This window comes from Mytilus edulis, chromosome 8, assembly GCF_963676685.1.
Source record: "Mytilus edulis chromosome 8, xbMytEdul2.2, whole genome shotgun sequence".
NCBI classification, from domain to species: Eukaryota; Metazoa; Mollusca; class Bivalvia; order Mytilida; family Mytilidae; genus Mytilus; species Mytilus edulis.
In genome coordinates, this window is record NC_092351.1 from 53,451,150 (window position 1) to 53,471,941 (window position 20,792).

A 20,792-nucleotide genomic window follows, 5' to 3' on the forward strand; every position below is an offset into this window, starting at 1 on the left:
CTGGCATTTTTTAATTTTGAAATTGGTGGATTGAACCTGGTTTTATAGAGCTAAACCTCTCACGTGTATGACAGTCTCGTCAAATTCTGTCATATTTACAACGATGCGTGAAAAAACAGACATAATAGGTAAAATTGTCAAAATATGGGTACAGCAGTCAAATATTAATACTAATAAGTACTAATATTGATATAAGAAAAACACCGCTATGATATTTTAAAAGTATCGCATTGATATTAGAAATAATAGAATTTGTATATTTATGTATATAAGAAAAACACAGCACTTCAAATTTTACATGGACATAAACGTTTGCTTCTAACTAACTTCTGAATGTATATTTAGACTCAATTGTTGTTTATATTTGAACAATACGTTTTAAAGTTAGTATTTTCTTAATTTTTCGTTGCCGAAAACAACATTTTCCACATGGAATGTCTGCATATTTACAATTGATATTAGACAATATCGCTAAGTGATATAATTGACCTTTCAATTGCCGGAATGAATGACAGTATACTGAACAAAAAAAACCAATTATTGAATAAAAAAAGTGTATCCATATCATCTATAATTAAATCATAGGTATCTTTAAATTTACATTTTGTCAAAAAAAATCAAGCGTTTTAAAATTTAGAGAGAAAATATATATATTACTTATTTTCTTGTATCATTCAATCTGCTTAAATTAAAGTGTTACAAAGAATTTGTTTTTTACCGTTAGCTATTTCACAATGGAATAATAATTTAAGCTATTAAAAATTAAATCAACAAATTGTATATTTAATCCTAATTATTATGTTTTTTTCCTATGCATATATCCAGAGACATATAATACATATATGTCTCTGATATATCAATAGAATTTATATAATGAGAATTATTGACCGAGCGGAAATTTTCTTTTCATAATTTAACAATTAGAACGTAATTTTTTAAGCCGTTAATAACAGTTGAAAGTTTATGGGCTTTAACTTGTTTGTGTGTTTGTTCGATATTACCTTCGACAACGGTAAACATCTTTAAATGAAATCAACCAATAGAAAACGATCGTCTGCCCGTTGCTAACACCCGGAACCCCACGTATCATACAAATAGGTTAACCACTCTTGGTTTTCAATATCAACATTTAAAATATCAACCACCGTGTGTAGCAGACGTGAATTTTATTAACAAAAATGAGGGAAATCGTACATTTACAAGCCGGACAATGCGGAAACCAAATTGGTGCCAAGGTAAGTCTTATTTGACAAGGAAATAGCATGATATAAGTAAGATTTCTATCAAAATATTGAAAATCCATTATCTGAGTTTTAAGCCGTACATATGAAATGGCGGTACTATTTTCAAAATGGCGCCCTGACTACACAATCGATTTTTAACAGAATTGTGTATTGTATGTGATTAACACAATGTTTGAGTCTATTAATATCTAGATCATTATTTAATAATCGGTTTTAGGAGTAAAACTAGCCAAATTCATATTTTTTTTTATTTTTATGTATAATTTCTTACAATATAGATAAGACCAGATAAATATTTTATTTCCTCAGACATAAACGTGTACAAGAGGTCAAAACATGATAAAATATACATATATTATATCAGTAGTGTATAATAGCACGTGATTTTCGTGACATTGAGATATATACATTATATTTTACCTATAAGTTTAAAGGATTACATTTGTATTTCTTCAGTGATTGTGAGACCCTAAATATATATGTATAAAAATTGTATGTAGATGAAGATTACGTCATTGATGTTATCATATAGTCTATCCAAGGGTGTATTTTAGTAAATAACCAAGCCTATTAAATTGAAAACGTTCACACCTATGATCATGATGATTGTGTTGGATAAAATCCGATTTTTGTTTAATCCCGCGTATGTGCTTCAATATTAAATGTAATTGTTTATACACACATATTCTCTGACTGTAACTGTGTAATTTGTTGTTAATGAGAAATAAAATGCATTCATTCATTTAACAAGGTCATCTGCCGGTGTGACAAATTATTGATCGTTAGCGAGCGATTTAAAAGATATAAGTCAAAAGTGATAGTGATAGTAATGTTTAATTTTCACAATATTTTGACCCTCTGACTAAAAATTTTTAAAAAGTCAAAAAACTCGAACGGATCAACCACCTTGTCAGTTTTTATCGGAAAAAAATCATTGGTTATATAGCAGTTTGGCAAACACTATTTTTGATCATTGAGAAGCTTAATACTTCCTTTTAACAATAGAACGTGATTAAAACGTTAAGCTGATTTTATAAAGAGTTATCTCCCTGTAGTATGCACCTTAATATGGACATGACTTTTTTGTCATCAAAAAGCAACACAAGAGGGAAACAATTTTTGGATTGAGATTTTTGAAATGAAGACTCCGATCTTTCGTATTGGTGTCATTAGACATGTAACCTTTTCACTAAAAGGAGTATTCATCGGAACTATTTATTCTATTGTTTACTCTTTTTAATTACAGTTTTGGGAAGTTATCTCAGATGAGCACGGTATCGACCCCACCGGAACCTACCATGGAGATTCAGATTTACAATTAGAAAGAATCAACGTCTACTACAATGAAGCTACAGGTAAGAAACCAAATACAAAATATAGGAAATACTCGTGAATAAAGGAAATGAATTAAAAAAAAGCTTTGTTAGCAAGGCCACACTTGGTTTGCCCAAACCTTACCCAAAGGTAGAGAAAGTGGGTAGGTAGGCATTTTTATTTTTTTTTGCAAAGAGAAATTGAAGTGTCAGTTGTTTGTAAGCCTTCATGGCTATCTGATTAAAAAAAAACTTTTTCACATGGGGACAATAGAAGATTTTGAGTTGGCAGCTTTTAACTGGGAAGGTAGGGTTAGGGCAAACACACATATTCTTTTTATGGCCCAATATACACTCATTGATATGCGTTTAATATTCGTGAGAAGTTCTGACTGCATTTAAAACTTCATACAATTTTTTTTCCCCCATTTTTTTTAATTGTTCAAAACATTGAACAAAAGGTGCATGATACTAAAATGAAACTATTAGTTTACGTGAAGCAGGGGAAAATAGGAAAAAGGGTTTTATATATATATATATAATTATTTTCTGTGACTGTATCTTGCATTAATTTGTAGGATCCTTTACTATAGATAATTGAACTGATCTGCAACTTTAACATCTCCATGAATTATATATCATGTACTGTAGTACGACGCTAGATTAAAACTAACGAGGAAAGGTAACACACGGCCACCGAAAGCTTTATTATTATGAAGTCCAGGTGGTCGTGTGGTCTAGCGGGACGGCTACAGTGCAGGCGATTTGGTGTCACGATATCTCAGTAGCATGGGTTCAAATCCCTGTAAGGGAAGAACAAACAATTTGCGAAAGCAAATTTACAGATCTTACATCGTGAGGTTGATGTTTAGACGAGTATATCTAGTTACGGTCATGCATGTAATATTATTATAAAACCTAGTACAGTTGACCTAAATTAATTTCTGTCCTTTTTTTACAGGTGGAAAATATGTGCCACGTGCTGTTTTGGTCGATTTGGAGCCCGGAACCATGGACTCTGTCCGATCTGGACCATTCGGTCAAATCTTCAGACCAGACAACTTTGTTTTCGGACAGAGTGGTGCAGGAAACAACTGGGCTAAGGGACATTACACCGAGGGTGCTGAACTTGTAGACTCCGTTCTCGATGTTGTCAGGAAAGAGGCTGAAAGCTGTGATTGTCTTCAGGGATTCCAACTTACACACTCACTTGGTGGTGGAACCGGATCAGGAATGGGAACACTCCTTATCTCCAAAATCCGTGAAGAATACCCAGACAGAATCATGAACACATTTTCAGTTGTACCATCACCCAAAGTAAGTTTTCGTTAACAAAAATGCAAATCCGTTGCTTTAAATTTGATACCGATCTGATTTTACTGAATGGTTTTGTCATTTTGGGGCCGTTATAGCTGACTGTTAGGTGTGAGTCGAAGTTCGATGTTGAAGACCGTACTTTGACCTATAAGGGGTTTTACTTTTACAAATTGTAATTGGCACTCATAACACATCTTCTTATATCTATGTTACAAGTACATGTAAATTAGAATTAAAAAAAAATATGTATGAAAGTTGTAGCGATTTCATATGACAAATTTCTTCATTGGGTTCTTTGGTCAAATAAATAATGAAGGACAAAAACAAAACAGTACCATAAGGACTACCTATTAGGGAGCTACCATTTGATTTTTATGGGGGGGGGGGGGGGGGGGGGGGGGGCTAGGATGAAATTTGAAAAAAATAGGCAGGACAGGAGTTTTGAGTAAAAAAAAAAGGCAGGATGAGACACTTGCAAAAAAAAAAAAAGTCAGGACTACAATTTAAAAAAAAGTCAGGATAAACTAAAAAAAAAAAGGCAGGACCGAACAGAGTGAAAAATAAAAAGGCAGGACTGAACAGAGTGAAAAATAAAAAGGCAGGACAAAATTTTTCATCCTAGCCCCTCCATAAAAATCAAATGGTAGCTCCCTTATTATATCGTTTACTCCATTCCTTTTTCAGGTATCAGACACAGTCGTTGAACCATACAATGCCACACTCTCCGTCCATCAGCTCGTAGAAAACACAGATGAAACATACTGTATCGACAACGAGGCTCTTTACGATATCTGCTTCAGAACCCTCAAACTTACAACACCAACATACGGTGATCTTAACCATCTTGTATCCGCAACAATGTCCGGTGTCACCACATGTCTCCGATTTCCAGGTCAGTTGAATGCCGATCTCCGTAAATTGGCCGTCAACATGGTACCATTCCCACGTCTTCATTTCTTCATGCCAGGATTCGCACCCCTGACATCCCGTGGAAGCCAACAGTACAGAGCTTTAACTGTACCAGAACTTACCCAACAGATGTTCGATGCCAAGAACATGATGGCAGCTTGCGATCCCCGTCACGGCAGATACCTCACAGTTGCTTGTATGTTCCGTGGACGTATGTCAATGAAGGAGGTTGATGAACAAATGTTGAACGTACAGAACAAGAACAGCAGCTACTTCGTTGAATGGATCCCCAACAACGTCAAGACAGCCGTCTGTGACATTCCACCACGTGGTCTTAAGATGTCTGCCACATTTATTGGTAACAGCACTGCCATCCAGGAACTCTTTAAGAGAATCTCAGAACAATTCACCGCTATGTTCAGGCGTAAAGCTTTCTTGCATTGGTACACTGGTGAGGGTATGGACGAGATGGAATTCACAGAAGCCGAATCCAACATGAACGATTTGGTCTCAGAATACCAACAATACCAGGATGCAACAGCCGAAGAGGAAGGAGAATTCGAAGAGGAAGAAGGAGAAGAGGAAGCTTAATCATTTCCTCCAGCTCAATGAACTTTGAAAAAAAATAGTCATTACAAAATGTTTGGATACAAACAAACACTTGTTAAACTTGTTTATCTATTGAAAACTTTACACCATAATGATATTAAATTATTTGTTGAAACAACAAAGTTATTATTATTACTTATTCATAAATGTAAACAATAGGTTTAGCATAAACTTTTAAGATTGAATTTCCTGGTTCAGATACTGTTGAGGTTTTTGGTTTTCACACATAGAATTTCCTAGTTCAGATACTTTTGAGGTTTTTGGTTTTCACACATAGAATTTCCTGGTTCAGATACTCTTGATGTTTTTGGTTTTCACACATAGAATTTCCTGATTCAGATACTTTTGAGGTTTTTGGTTTTCAAACATAGAATTTCCTGGTTCAGATACTGTTGAGGTTTTTGGTTTTCACACATAGAATTTCCTGGTTCAGATACTGTTGAGGTTTTTGGTTTTCACACATAGAATTTCCTGGTTCAGATACTGTTGAGGTTTTTGGTTTTCACACATAGAATTTCCTGGTTCAGATACTGTTGAGGTTTTTGGTTTTCACACATAGAATTTCCTAGTTCAGATACTGTTGAGGTTTTTGGTTTTCACACATAGACTTTTCTGGTTCAGATACTTTTGAGGTTTTTGATTTTCACACATTAGAAGTGGTTTGACATACGGTTCTAAAGGTTAAGTTGGCAGATGAGGTTTCTCCTTAAATTGCACAGATTGGTAGCTTGATTCTACCTTTTTAAGTTGCTCTTACCTGACCGAGTACCAGGATGCCCTTCCACAGATCAGGTAACCTGTTGAAAAAAATATAAATTACGGAGTCAAAAGTCGGTAGTGTGACTCAAGTCTGTTAAGGGCATACGATACAGTAGAGATCCTCTTCTTTTTTTCTTGAAATTTTGGTAGAAGGTCTATTTCAATGTGTACTTCTGAAAGGTGCAGAGCAAAATATATCTTCATGACTTTCTTTTTGAGGTAATTTGGTTCGAAATTTGCATATTTGAAGAAAAAAGGACATTTGATACGATTGTCAATAAAATAACTTTTAACCATAGTTCAAATGACGAATTCAGATAAACTATTAAAGGTCACCTTCCGGACTTCGACACACACAAAAAAAAAGCCACATCGTATATCCTGCTTTAAAAGGCATAGGCATGAAAATGATAACCATTCAAACAGGAAAACTAAAGGCCTTCTCTATAGACATTACATGGACACAAAACTATATCAAAATTAACTCTGGGCAGCTTAGACACTACTCTGAACATGTTAATTAAACCTTTTATAGTGAATATTTAGAGCTGTTTTGAGAAAAATTCGTAATTGCCTCTACGGTGTAGTTTAATATTTCATAGTAAGTACAGCAGTCGATATTAGAGCATACCATTGCATGATTCTGTATCAATATAGATAGGGTTGCCTTTGCCTGTCTTCAGGGTGGTTTTTTTTATTACGGTATACATATATTTATCGACTTATTTGTCTGTATATTATAATCTATTCTGGGAGTGCATGCAACACCGGTGGTCCAACATTTTTTTTGTTTTTTATCTGCATGAGAAACTACTTTACGAAAAGACTTCGTATTTGGTCAGCAGCATAATAACAAGGAGTTGTAACTTGTGAAGACTTTACTGGTCTGTCAGATACCTAATTCCGTTCTGCCGATATTTCGATTTTTTTTTGTCTCGATATGTACTGTTTATAACTTTTTTACACCAAATCCATTGGATGTTGAATGTGTTCTGATTTATAATTTTGTCTTGGATGGATGATTTTTTTAATAGTTGTTAGTGGCTTTGAACTAGCGGTCTGAAACTGCAAATCTCTCAGATCTGTACTTCATGTCTTCTTGTGGTTGGGATATACAAGTACCCGGCCACGTCCACTCTGTGTTTTCATACGACCGCAAAACAAATTTTGCGTTCGTACATTGGTATCACGTCGTCAGCGTCGTCAGAAGATACTTAGTTTCTGGACAATAACTTTATTTAAAGTGAATAGATCTCTACGAAATTTAAACGCAAGGTTTGAAACCACAAAAGGAAGGTTGGGTTTGATTTTGGGGGTTGGTCCCAACAGTTTAGGAAAAAGGGGTCAAAATAGGTATTTTTCTAGACAATAACTTGTGTAGGTATGGATTGTACCACAAGGTTCCATACCAAAAAAAAGAAGGCTGGGATTGATTTTGGGGGTTATGGCCTAACTTTACTGTTTAGGAATTGATGCCAAAAACAATACTTTTCTTATACTTTATATAAATTGCTTATTGCTTGACCAATTTCAATGGGATTTTATTCTTGAAATCTTGGGGGTTCTTTTAAATGCTGAATCTAACCGTGTATTACGTTTTGAAAATTTGGTCCCCGTTTTTAAATTGATCCACATGAGGTCAAAAGGGTTCAAAATTAAAGTTTGTTTGATTTCATCAAAAATGGATTTATTGCCGAATCTAACCGTGTACTTAGATTTTTAATTTTGGGTCCCGTTTTCAAATTGGGGTCCAAAGGGTCCAAATTTAAATTTAGTTTGATATTTACAAAAATTGAATTCTTGGGGTTCATTGATATGCTGAATCTAAACATGTATTTATATTTTTGATTATTGGCCCAGTTTTCAAGTTGGTCCAAGTTGGGGTCAAGTATTTAACTTTATTTGATTTCAAAACATTTGAATGTCTGGGGTTCTTTGATATGCTAAATCTAACCATGTATTTAGGTTTTTGATTTTTAAGCCCTGTTATCAAATTGGTCAACATTGAGGTCAAAAGGGTCCATCATTAAACTTTGTTTGATTTTATCAAAAATTGAAATCTTGGGATGGATTCTTTGATATGCCGAATCAATCCATGGATTTAGATTTTGGATATTGGACCATAATAGGTACAAGAAAACACATTTCAAGGTCATTAGACCACATTCGTTCTGTTTCAGAAACCTATGCTGTGTCAAATATTTAATCACAATCCAAATTCGGAGATGTATCAAGCTTGAATGTTGAGTCCATGCTGGTCCCAATTGTTTAGAGTTCGACCTCTGCGGCCTGTGGAGCATTTTATTGTTATGTGTTTTTTTATTTGTATCCATCTAATGAGTTAGGCGTTTCTCAGCGGATTTTTATAGTTCGTTCTTATGTTACATCACTGTCCCTGGTTAGGGGAGGGTTTACATCCCGCTAACATGTATAACCCCGCCACATTCTGTATGTATGTGCCTGTCCAAAGTCAGGAGCCTGTAATTCATTGGTTGTCGTTTGTTGATGTGGTATATACATATTTGTTTTTCGTTAATTTTTTTGTACATAAATTAGGCCTTTAGTTCTCACTTTTGCATTGTTTTACATTTGTCATTTCGGGGCATTATATAGCTGATTTTGCGGTATGGGCTTTGCTGTTTGCTGAAGGCCGTATGGTGATCTATAGTTATTAATTTCTATGTCATTTTGGTATCTTGTGGAGAGTTGTCTCATTAACAATCATACAACATCTTTATATTTATAGACCACAGAAAAGACATACAAGATCTTCTGCAATGTCAAGTGCAAAAGCTCAAACGTGATTTACGTTCTTGAGTGTCCTATATGTGGTCTCCAATATGTTGGTGAATCTATGCAGCCATTTCACAAACGCCTTAATGGCCACAGGAGTGACCTCACAAAAAAACCGTACATTCCTGTCAGCCAACACTTCAGGTTACCAGATCACAATCTGAAAGATTTTGATCACATGAAGATCCTTGTGATCGAACAGGATTGTACATGGCAACATAGGCAAAGAGAGAATCGGGAGAGGTTTTGGATAAAAGAACTGGGTGTCCTCCATCCAGACGGAATCAATAGAAAGAAATAATTAAATTAACAGTCTAATGTTTATAGTATGATATTCAGGATTTTGGATTAAAATCAATCGACCAAAACTTACCTGTATTATTACTGATCGATGTTTACACCTTATACATTATATATCAGTATTGTTAAAACATTTAACACTGACGAAGGCCATTTGTTGAGCCGAAATATTTGCAATTATTGTATAATTTATATCATCTGTTCAGTTTTTGCGTAAACCCCTGAGGGTTTACGCAGTATATATTGGACGAGTGATGTAGTCTTTCGGAACACCGGATGTTATTCGGAACACTTCTGTTCTTTCTATGACCACCCTTCAAATACATGCGCAATAGCTATGACCACCTTTCAAATGCATGCGCAATAGCTTACTAATCTGTTGAATATGCATTAGCATCTTAAGTTGCTATAGAGATATTTTACGTATGATCTGAAATTTATTATGATATAATATTTTCTTGCACACGATTACAAGCTGCTAATATTAACCTACATGCGTAGTATTTTAATTAGTCAAACGATGTAACCAGCTGTGTTTAGATATGAGATAAGATTTCATGTAAACAATGCGCTTTATATTCTGAGAGAATAATTAAAAATAAAATCTTTAGAAAGAGTTTTAGTAGCATTTTATTTTTGATTTAACGTTTAGTGAAGATGTATATGTTGTAAAAAGCAAGTTATTTATTTTTTTATACTGATATTAAAGGGAAGTCTTTCTTGCATATGATTAAATATGATTAAATAACAGTTATTTTTTTTTTTTGTTAAATATTACAACTTTAATAAATAAAAAAAATGGTTATTAAAAATAAAATTAAACAGATATTGAATATGAAAAAATAGAGAACAATTAAAAATAAAAACTTTAAAAAATGTGTTAGATTTTTCAAAAAAAAAAATCGTTTATTGAAAGTAACGTTAAAATTAATTATGAAAGTTATGTCCGTATTTATTTTCATTAATATTGCAAATTTTAAGTTATTTTCTTTGTTTAAATATTGCAACATTATTTACTTTTTTTTTTAAACAAGGAGGTCACATAATAACCTCTGAATCCTTTTCGTCATTAAAATGCGACTGATAAGTATAGATATTCAATATGAAGGGGGAAAATAACCGTGACTGAAATCTAAATCTAAAATTTATTTTTAAAAAAATACACATTTGACCATGCAGATGTAAGAAATGATACTTCAAGCAATGAAACAACGAATTAAATGTGCCACTTTAATTACGACTGATAACTTAAAATGAATCATGCATGCATTTTTAGCAGACTTAACAAGGTCGGCGATAAGATATCGAATATAAAAAAGAAGATATGGTTTGGTGTCAATGAGACAACTATCTACAAGAAACAAAATAACACAGAAATACAAACTATCATGGGTCACCGTACGGCCTTCAACAACAGACAAAGCACGTACCGCATAGTCGGCTATAAAAGGCCCCGAAATGACAGCTCAAGCGTTTGTCAAGCGTATACCTGTAAACTGCACGCATATAATATACACGCTACACGAGCGTTGAAAACGCTACAGATAACTTTGAGACACGTTAAGGGCACATTGCATACACAAATACTCGTCGCCTTAAAGCTTTCATTCAGGAGAAGAAGTCCGATACGGTTGAAACTTCATAAACCTACCGGTACAGAAGATACTACACCCTCTCCAACCATGCAACAAGGGACTAGACATAGAAGTACAGGAACTACTCCCATTAGTTTGAGCTGTCAAGATCTACAAAAATATCCCGCCTGCCTCAAAGGTGCATAGGATCGACCATGGTCCAGCACTAATGATACAAGTACCAACCAGAGTTACAATGACGTGGTAGTAAGTCTTTAAAGGCTACCGAGCGGCCTCCAAAAATGAAAAAAACACTATTTAGTCGGCTATTAAATGCCCCGACCATTAAGATTTAAAAACAAAAATCAAACAAAACTAAACAGCCTTATTGATTAACAAAATAATTTACGAAAAAAACTTGACCGACATGAATTATGAACAACAACCATTGTACTACATGTTCCTGGCTTTAGAATGGACATTGGCACATAAACAATGTGGTGACCATAAACCCAACCCTCCGAATGAACCAAACCTTAAGGACAACACATCGCAAGAAAAAACTGTAAAATATAAGTTGCAATTCGCGTCCCTAAAAATATGTGTACGGTGCATGTAATAATCACTTACATAAAAACAATAGACACAATTAAATCACTGAAATAATCGCACTTACCGAAAGCTATTTCAAAGCTAGTTAACATGTAGACGAACCAGTGAACATAGGCGGACTGGTAAACATGTAAACAGACGGGCGAATGTGACAGACTTATTGACAAACATTTACAGCAGTTGGGAATGTAGAAAGACTAGGAGAAACGCTTAGGTACGTTTTACGCACACCCAATACACGCTTTAAGCTCGTTATGCACTCGATACATATATGATTGACAGGTTGAATGCATCAAAATTACTAGCCAATTGGTAGCGTGCATGATTTTTTTTACCACGACCGATGTACGTCGATTCTATACGTTGATGTGTGAAGCCGGTATTACATTAAGTAAACAGGCAATGTCAGTTTCTAATTGTTATGCACAACAAAAGTAATATAAGACAATACATCTTTATTAAACAATTATCTAATATATATATAATGCCAAACAAGCATTTGGGTTTACGATTGCATTTCTTTTTTTTAAAGAAAGCAACTTGTTCCATCTTTGTGCGATATATACGTGGAAAGGTGGTTCATTTTGAAGCCCAGGTGGTTGTGTGGTCTAGCGGGACGGCTACAGTGCAGGCGATTTGGTGTCATGGGTTCGAATCCCGACAAGGGAAGAACAAATCTAACATTGTTGGGTTGATGTTTAGACGAGTTGTACATGTATATACATAATGTACACCGCCATGTACGTATCACCATCACTGCTGGTGATCCGATGGATAAATCTGTTGTAGAGTTGTCACAGGCTCATGCAGACGTATTTATAAAAATGCTGTTCAACTTTTATATGTACCTATTCAAATTCAATGTTATTTTGTCTTTGTGTTGAGTTTCTGTTAAATTTATTCGTACAATTCTCATACGATTCAGAGGTCGCCAAATGGTGTAGATACTATATTCTGGTCAAGACAGTACGTTGAATTATTTATTGGGCTTTTTGTGTAGTTGGGTTTTTATCTCATCGGCGTATAATTTTTTACAAATGATCTTTTATTCATTTCCTATTTAATGAATGGCTATTATCTATTTTGAATTTATTGAACCATAAAACTAATTTTTGACTCTTCACATTAAATAATCCGCGAAGCGGATTATGTAAAATGTGAAGAGTCAAAAATTAGTTTTATGGTTCAATAAAATCAAAATAAATTATTGCCATTCATTATAAATAAATTTCTATCAAAAATAAGTCTCAAAGAACTTTTTATATTATTTATATTACACTATAACAACGTTCACACATGTTGGCGTATGAATACACAACGTCAGAGTGGGCGTTTCGCCATCAAAATTGACAACATTGGAAATAAAACTAATAATTTTAACCAATCAGAAGACAGTAAATACACCAAATTTATTTATCATGAAATAAAACGCATAACAATACTCTGAGCACAGACCAACCTCAGCATCTGGAAAAGTTTTAAGGTTCATGTGGACGTTTTGGCTCAGTCAAATGGCTGCGTTTTCACTTAAAATTTACTCTGAGTACAGACAAAACTGCACATCTGGAAAAGTTTTAAGGTTCATGTGGATCTTATGGCTCAGTCTAATGGCGGCATTTTTCACTAAAATTTACTCTGAGTCTGACAGACAAACCTGTGCAACAGGAAAAAGTTTTAAGGCATAGCATGCTCTAGATAAATAAATTTCTAAAGCATTGTATGTTTCAAAAAAATTAACTGGATTCTGCAATGAATTTTTACCCGTCCCTTCAGAAGATGATAAAATTTAGGGGTCCTTCAGTGGCCTTTGAATTATGATTTTTTTTACAAACTGTAATAGTAACAAAACAAGCAAAGATAAACACTAATAGACACAGGCACTTGTCTCAGAATTTTTTTTCTTCTATATACCTTAATATAACACTTATATTAAGGTATATAGGAAATTTAAGGTATATAGGAAATTTTTTTCTGAGACAAGTGCCTGTGCTAATAGAGATGGGCCATTTTGTACGTATACCAAGGGGAAACTTCGTGCAAAGCATAATTATTTAGAGTTTCATTGCATTCAATAGAAAAAAGAGAATTTGGTGAAAATAAAATCAAGAATTTTGTAGAAAATCCACAGACTTTAATACAGAGGTTTTTGTAATAAAATTTTAAACAGGGATTACTCACTGGGTTTTCTATGATGTGCTAGCATATTTTTTTTTACAAAATTGAAAGTCCTATAAACAACCTTTTAAATTCCAAAACACCTCATGCTGAGTCACTAAAGTCGAGTGCACCTTAGAAGATGTACTTGAATTGGTTCAAATTTATATTTGACTCTCATATTTGTTTTAACCAATATCTAAATTTTTAAACTTGTTTTAATGAAATCCTTTCTAGCTAGTTGCATGCAATTATCCTCTATATAACAAGTACTGAATTGAATTGCCAAATATGAGAGTACAAGGGGGAAGGCTGTTGATTTCCTATAAAATTTCCATAGTATTGAATCAACACAATGGTACATAATACTTAACAAACAGTTGCGTTTCACTTTGTATGGTCCACTCAGGTACACAGTTTAAATCACCAATTATTGTCCGTCGGATGTCTATTGTCCTTGTATTGTCCATGTCAATCTATATAGTTCACTCAACTATTACCTGTGGGGAAGTTCTCAAACCTTTTTCCGAACTTAAAGTTTATTTTTGCACCTTCCGGAGGAAGGCAAACAAGGGGCAGATGTAAAATTCAGTATTTGATTTTTTGAATTTTGAATTTTAGTTATATCTAGGGCAATATGTCGCATGCTATGTTCTCAATCACAGCAGTCTTTAAAGTTCGCTAATTTTTTGTTTCCTTATTCAATATGCTTGAAATTAAAGTGTCACAAAGACTTCGTTTTTTACCGTTAGCTAATTCATAATTGAATAATTAACTATGGAAATGAAAATTGACAAACTGTATATTTAATCATAATTATTATGTAAATAAATAAATAAATAATTTGTGACCTATTCATATATCAATAGAAATTATGTAACGAGTATTTAACCCCGAGCAGAAATGTTCTTTTCTTAATATAATTATCAGAACGTGATTGTTGAGCCGTTAATAACAGTTGTTGAAATTTTATAAGTTTGAACCTGTTTGTTCGATATCTCCTTCGGCAACGGAAAACAGCTTACTTTAAGTGAAATCAACCAATAAAAACGATCGTCTGACCGTTGCTAGTATACTTACACCCGGAACCCCTCGTATACAAATAGGTTAACTACTCTTAGTTTCAATAAACATCGCAACCACCGTGTGTAGTAGACGTGAAATTTATTAACGAAATCAAAATGAGGGAAATCGTACATTTACAAGCCGGACAGTGCGGAAACCAAATTGGTGCCAAGGTGAGTCTTATTAAACAGGGAAATAGCATGAAATATTTAGATATCTATCAAAATATTGAAAATCGATTATCTGAGTCATGTCGAATTTGTAAGTTGAAAGGCGGTTAAAAATGGCGGTCTTGACTACACTATCGATTTTTAACAGAATTGTGTATTCAATTGTATATGAAGAAGAGGAAATGTTGATTTGAGGTATTGAATAATGTCTAGATCATTATTTAATAATCTGTTTTTGGAGTTGAACTTGCCAAAAGCACTTTTTTTTTATAAAAATAAAAAAATGATTATTTCCTACTATCAGAGACATATAATACATTATATATGTCTCTGCTACTATATAGGTCATCATGTCTGGACATTTACTCAAAAACCCTAAACCAATTTGCATAAAACTTTGAATTGGTTATATATATTGACGTGAGCATCCTTTCGTTTTTATAAATTTCAGATTTTGCGTTTCTAAATTACTAGGTCTTATTCATTTAAAAGGGTGGATTTTCCTGTTTCGTGCAATAACTCAAAAATGCTTTTAGCAGGTCTCATGAAACTTTCAGAAATAGTTTATATCGATTGAAGTAAGCTCCCTTTCCATTTTAATAAATTTAAGATGTTACGTTTCTGAGTTACTGGGTTTTATTCATTAAAAAAGGGGGGATTTTCGAGTGTTCGGACAATCACTCAAAAATGCTAATGAAACTTTGGTAAATTGTTTATATCTATTCCCTTTAGGGTTTTTTAACCAGTTTTTTAATAGAATATTGAAGCGATTTTTAAATGGTTATTAGTATATTTGCTTAAACATGTTAAACATTTGCAATATATTTTTCGTGTCTGATACATACCCGAAGCCAGGGGGAACGAACCCCCCTCGAAAACAAATAACCACTGTTAAAGTCAACGTTCTGTTCGAATTGTGACTGTTAAAGTCGAGTTCTAGGATCCAAATAACCCCCCCCCCCCCCCCCTGGAAATTCCTGGCTACGGGCCTGTGATAAGTCAATTTGTTTGGCTGTGTGTTGATAATTTCAGACATACGTAAATTCGTTACACTTTGATAAATGATTTATTATGTTTTTTTTATTCATATGTTATCTTGAATGATACAAATTTAGAAGTGGTTTGATTAATATGAAAGGTCCTGAGGTCGGTACCAAACACCTTTACTAAAATTAATTTGGCTCGTTTGATTTTTATAAAATTTTGGCATTATATAAAATATTTATTTTTACCCTTTGACAAAAACATAAAATTTAAAAAAAAATATCGAACAAACTACATTGCATATATTATAGCAGTTTGACAAACACTAATTTTGATCATTTAGATGCTTAATATTTACTTAACAATAGAACGTGATTAAAACGTTCAACTGATTTTTGCAGAGTTTTCTCCATGTAATATTCACCTTAATATGCACTTGTAAAGAAAAAACATTGAGGTTGTGTTGGTTCAAAGGTTTGTTCAATATTACAACCAATATTTCAGTAATTTTGATTTTGTGTGGTGCGACTCCGATCTTTTGTATAGGTTATTATTACATAAAACATGTAACATGACGCAAAAAGGAAATATTTATCTGTACTTTATTCTATTGTTTACTCTTTTATTGTAGTTTTGGGAAGTTATCTCAGACGAGCACGGCATTGACCCCACCGGAACATACCATGGAGATTCAGATTTACAATTAGAAAGAATCAACGTCTACTACAATGAAGCTACAGGTATGAAACCAGATAAAAAATTATAGGAAAAAAATCTTACGTCAAAAAGTGAAAAAAGAAAATGAAATTAAAAAAAAAATCGTTAGCAATTCACGCTCATTGACATACCCGCTAAACAGAGCGTTTAATTTTCATGAGAAGTGTTCTGGCATGCATTTTTTTTAATTGTTTGAAAACTTTAACAAAAGGTGTAAGTTACAAAACAAAACTTTCAGTTTAAGTAAAGCAGGACAAAAATAGAAAAAGGGGTAGGTACAATCACGTCATGCATGCAAATATGAAACCTGGAAAAATAATTTATTAACATGAATTAATTTCTGTCCTTTTTTTACAGGTGGAAAATATGTGCCACGTGCAGTATTGGTCGATTTGGAGCCCGGAACCATGGATTCTGTCCGATCCGGACCATTTGGCCAAATATTCAGACCAGACAACTTTGTTTTCGGACAGAGTGGTGCTGGAAACAACTGGGCTAAAGGACATTACACCGAGGGTGCTGAACTTGTAGACTCTGTTCTCGATGTTGTCAGGAAAGAGGCTGAAAGCTGTGATTGTCTTCAGGGATTCCAACTTACACACTCACTTGGAGGTGGAACCGGATCAGGAATGGGAACACTTCTTATCTCCAAAATCCGTGAAGAATACCCAGACAGAATCATGAACACATTCTCAGTAGTACCATCACCAAAAGTAAGTATGGCTTCGAGTTCAAGAGATAACTTGGATAATCATTAAGAAAAAATGTTTTCAATTTTACTGAGATTTTGGCTTCTAGATATTCATATTCTAAAAAAAATTAACAATTTCATTTGAAACACAGACAATATTGGAATATAGGAGGGTGCATCTATTGTTTTTTAGAAAATTGTAAGCTTTGAGAAACTAAATCAAAATGCATTTTCAAATATAGTATAAACAATAAATAGTGAACTAGAATAAATCTGTATTTTCCATTTCCATTTAGATATGAGGTCAACTGGAATATAGCTTTTGTTTAAAACTTCCTTCATCTGTATTCATTAATATTTTGCATGAATGAACTATATGTATACTTTATCTTTTCCAGGTATCAGACACAGTCGTTGAACCATACAATGCCACACTCTCTGTCCATCAGCTCGTAGAAAACACAGATGAAACATACTGTATCGACAACGAGGCTCTTTACGATATCTGCTTCAGAACCCTCAAACTTACAACACCAACATACGGTGACCTTAACCATCTTGTATCCGCAACAATGTCAGGTGTCACCACATGCCTCCGATTTCCAGGTCAGTTGAATGCCGATCTCCGTAAATTGGCCGTCAACATGGTACCATTCCCACGTCTTCATTTCTTCATGCCAGGCTTTGCACCCCTGACATCCCGTGGAAGCCAACAGTACAGAGCTTTAACTGTACCAGAACTTACCCAACAGATGTTCGATGCCAAGAACATGATGGCTGCTTGTGATCCCCGTCACGGCAGATACCTCACAGTTGCTTGTATGTTCCGTGGACGTATGTCAATGAAGGAGGTTGATGAACAAATGTTGAACGTACAGAACAAGAACAGCAGCTACTTCGTTGAATGGATCCCAAACAACGTCAAGACAGCCGTCTGTGACATTCCACCACGTGGTCTTAAGATGTCCGCCACATTTATTGGAAACAGCACTGCCATCCAGGAACTCTTCAAGAGAATCTCAGAACAATTCACCGCTATGTTCAGGCGTAAGGCTTTCTTGCATTGGTACACTGGTGAGGGTATGGACGAGATGGAATTCACAGAAGCCGAATCCAACATGAACGATTTGGTCTCAGAATACCAACAATACCAGGATGCAACAGCCGAAGAAGAAGGAGAATTCGAAGAGGAAGAAGGAGAAGAGGAAGCTTAAACATTTCCTCTAGCTCAATGAACTCTCAAAAATGTTTGGATACAAACAAACACTTGTTAAACTTGTTTATCTGTTGAAAAATTTACACCAGAATGATATTAAATTATTTATTGAAACAACAAAGTTATTAGTATTTCTTATATGTCATAAATTTAAACTATATGTTTAGCATAAACTTTTAAGCTAGAATTTCCTAGTTCAGATACTTTTGAGGTTTTTGGTTTTCACACATTAGAAGTGGTTTAGCATTACGGTTTCTCAGGTTAAGTTGTCATGGTCTTCAAATTGCAGATGACATGCCCCCTAAATTGTACAGATTGCAACCTTTATTTTCCTTTTTAAGTTACTCTTACTTGACCGAGTACCAGGATGTCCAACCACAGATCAGGTAACCTGTTGAAAAATATAAATTACGGAGTCAAAAGCCGGTAGTGTGAAATAAGTCTGACTGAATTAACAGAAGAGATCCGTCGATGATTTGTTACTGAATTTTTGGTAGATGGTCTATTTTAATGTTAACTTTTGAATTGTGCAAAGAAAAATATACCTTCATGACTTACTTTTTGAAATAATTTGGCTCGAAATTTGAATATTTGAAAAAAAGGACATTTGGTATGATTGCCAATGAGACTACTTTCAACCATAGTAAAAATAACGAAGATAAACGCTGTATTAAAGGTCATCCAATCGACACACAAGAAAAAACATCTTACAGTCCGCTTTAAAAGGCTTGGGCATAAAAATGTGAAACAATTCCAACAGGTCAACTAAAGGCCTTCACTATATACATTACATGGACACAAAACTATACCCAATTTAACTCTGGTCAGCTTAGACACTACTCTGAATATGTTAATAGAGAAAAGTTAGTAATTGTCTCAATATATATAGTCAACTGTGGTTTAACATTTCATAGGAAGTACAGCAGTCGATATTAGAGCATACCATTGCATGATTCTGTATCAATAGATAAGTTTGCCTTAGCCTGTCTTCATACTTTGAGTAATTACAGTGCATATAGTTATTGACTCATTTGTCTGTATATTATACCTCAAATATTGGAGTGGATGCAACACCAATAGTTGTTCGTCCGTCCGGAGGTCCAACTTAGTTGTTTCTTTTCTGAGAAACTACTTTACGAAAAAGACTTCGTATTTGGTCAGCAGCTTTTAACAACTATTAGTTGTAACTTGTGAACACTTCACTGGTCTGTCAGATACCTAATTCCGGTGTGCCGATATTTCGATTTATTTTGTCTCGATATGTACTGTTTAAGACGTCTTTACACCAAATCCATTGGATGTTGGATGTGTTCTGATAAATAATTTAGTCTTTTTGGATGGATGTTTTTTTTATAGTTGTTAGTGGCTTTGAACTAGCGGTCTGTAACTTCGAATCTCTCAGATCTGTACTTAATGTCTTTTTGTTGTTGGGATATACATTACCCGGCCACGTATACTCTTTAATAGTTATCCCACAAGGACGCGGTGTGTCAGTGTAAGATCACCCCGATGGCCGGAGGTGAGTCCGAGTGGCCGGATAACTATTTTTCATCCCAGCTGTTTGAGATTAGACGGAAAACCATTTAGAATTCATAAAATCTAGTTTAGAACGCCACACAACCATTATAATATACTTTATATATATTACTATATGATTATACCCTTTATGACCCCCGAATACTATGAGTAGATATCAAACAATGCCAACTCGCCCCACTTTCCAATCGGCCCATACTATAACGCCACTTTATAAAAAAAAATCGTCCAACTCTTGTTTACCGACTCGCTCACACTTTTGAAAGTGTAAAATCAAATTGAACAATCAGTCTGACAACTCACTTATTTACGAAAAAGTAGCAAATTTACCTGACCATATCGGGAAATAGGTATTTAGTCGGATCTTAACACGTACTTGTGATTTGTTAAAACCGGTTTTTGATAAAAATAAACGAAGAAATGTCGAAATGTTCAGGACTTAATTAAATGCGTATTTCGGTAAGATGGTGGAAGCATACGGTTTTTATTGCGTCTTACACTTTGAGAAGCGAATAATCGTTAACTATTTTATTCAAATATTGTGTAAAAACGTTAATTTTGAGCTATGAAAGTCAAGTGGCTCGAGCATTTTTCTGAGGAAGTTTTAAAAAATTGCAAAGAAATATTTTTACAGTGGGTTGGCTTTCAATAGTCTTCACTATCTATAGATTAACAACTTTTGGTTATATTTATAATTTAGAATCATCATTGAAGGTGGAGTACGCTTGTGCAGTTAATTAATTATATTGATGTGCCATTTGTATTTAAGAGTGACATTCCGTTGTATTATGTGCCAATTCGAAAAAGTGATGCGAGTATTGTCTCCCTT

At 34.2% G+C, this 20,792-nt stretch overlaps 2 protein-coding genes across 3 annotated transcripts in view; both read left to right on the plus strand.

The window, feature by feature from the left end:
* The first annotated feature begins 922 nt into the window (after positions 1–922).
* Positions 923–20,792, plus strand: part of LOC139485865 (tubulin beta-4B chain-like) — an 80,178-nt gene continuing 60,308 nt past the window's right edge. The window contains exons 1-4 of one of the 2 annotated variants that reach the window (XM_071270514.1): positions 923–1,235; positions 2,491–2,599; positions 3,519–3,874; positions 4,559–5,514. In XM_071270514.1, the coding sequence (XP_071126615.1) occupies positions 1,179–1,235; positions 2,491–2,599; positions 3,519–3,874; positions 4,559–5,374 (1,338 nt within the window). In that variant the 5' untranslated portion in view covers positions 923–1,178 and the 3' untranslated portion in view covers positions 5,375–5,514. Of the gene's footprint in view, positions 1,236–2,490; positions 2,600–3,518; positions 3,875–4,558; positions 5,515–20,792 lie in introns of those variants that run through there. The other variant, XM_071270513.1, reaches the window with a different exon arrangement.
* LOC139485868 (tubulin beta-4B chain-like) lies at positions 14,662–18,548 on the plus strand. The gene is made up of 4 exons (XM_071270516.1): positions 14,662–14,822; positions 16,435–16,543; positions 16,878–17,233; positions 17,610–18,548. The coding sequence occupies exons 1-4, from the start codon at positions 14,766–14,768 to the stop codon at positions 18,423–18,425; spliced, it is 1,338 nt and encodes a 445-aa protein (XP_071126617.1). The 5' UTR covers positions 14,662–14,765; the 3' UTR covers positions 18,426–18,548.

Excerpts from the sequence above, each read along its gene's own strand:
- LOC139485868 (XM_071270516.1), top strand. The coding sequence starts at position 14,766 with ATGAGGGAAATCGTACATTTACAAGCCGGACAGTGCGGAAACCAAATT. Across the intron at positions 14,823-16,434 it reads GAAACCAAATTGGTGCCAAG|TTTTGGGAAGTTATCTCAGA; the intron begins GTGAGTCTTATT and ends CTTTTATTGTAG. Across the intron at positions 16,544-16,877 it reads CTACTACAATGAAGCTACAG|GTGGAAAATATGTGCCACGT; the intron begins GTATGAAACCAG and ends CTTTTTTTACAG.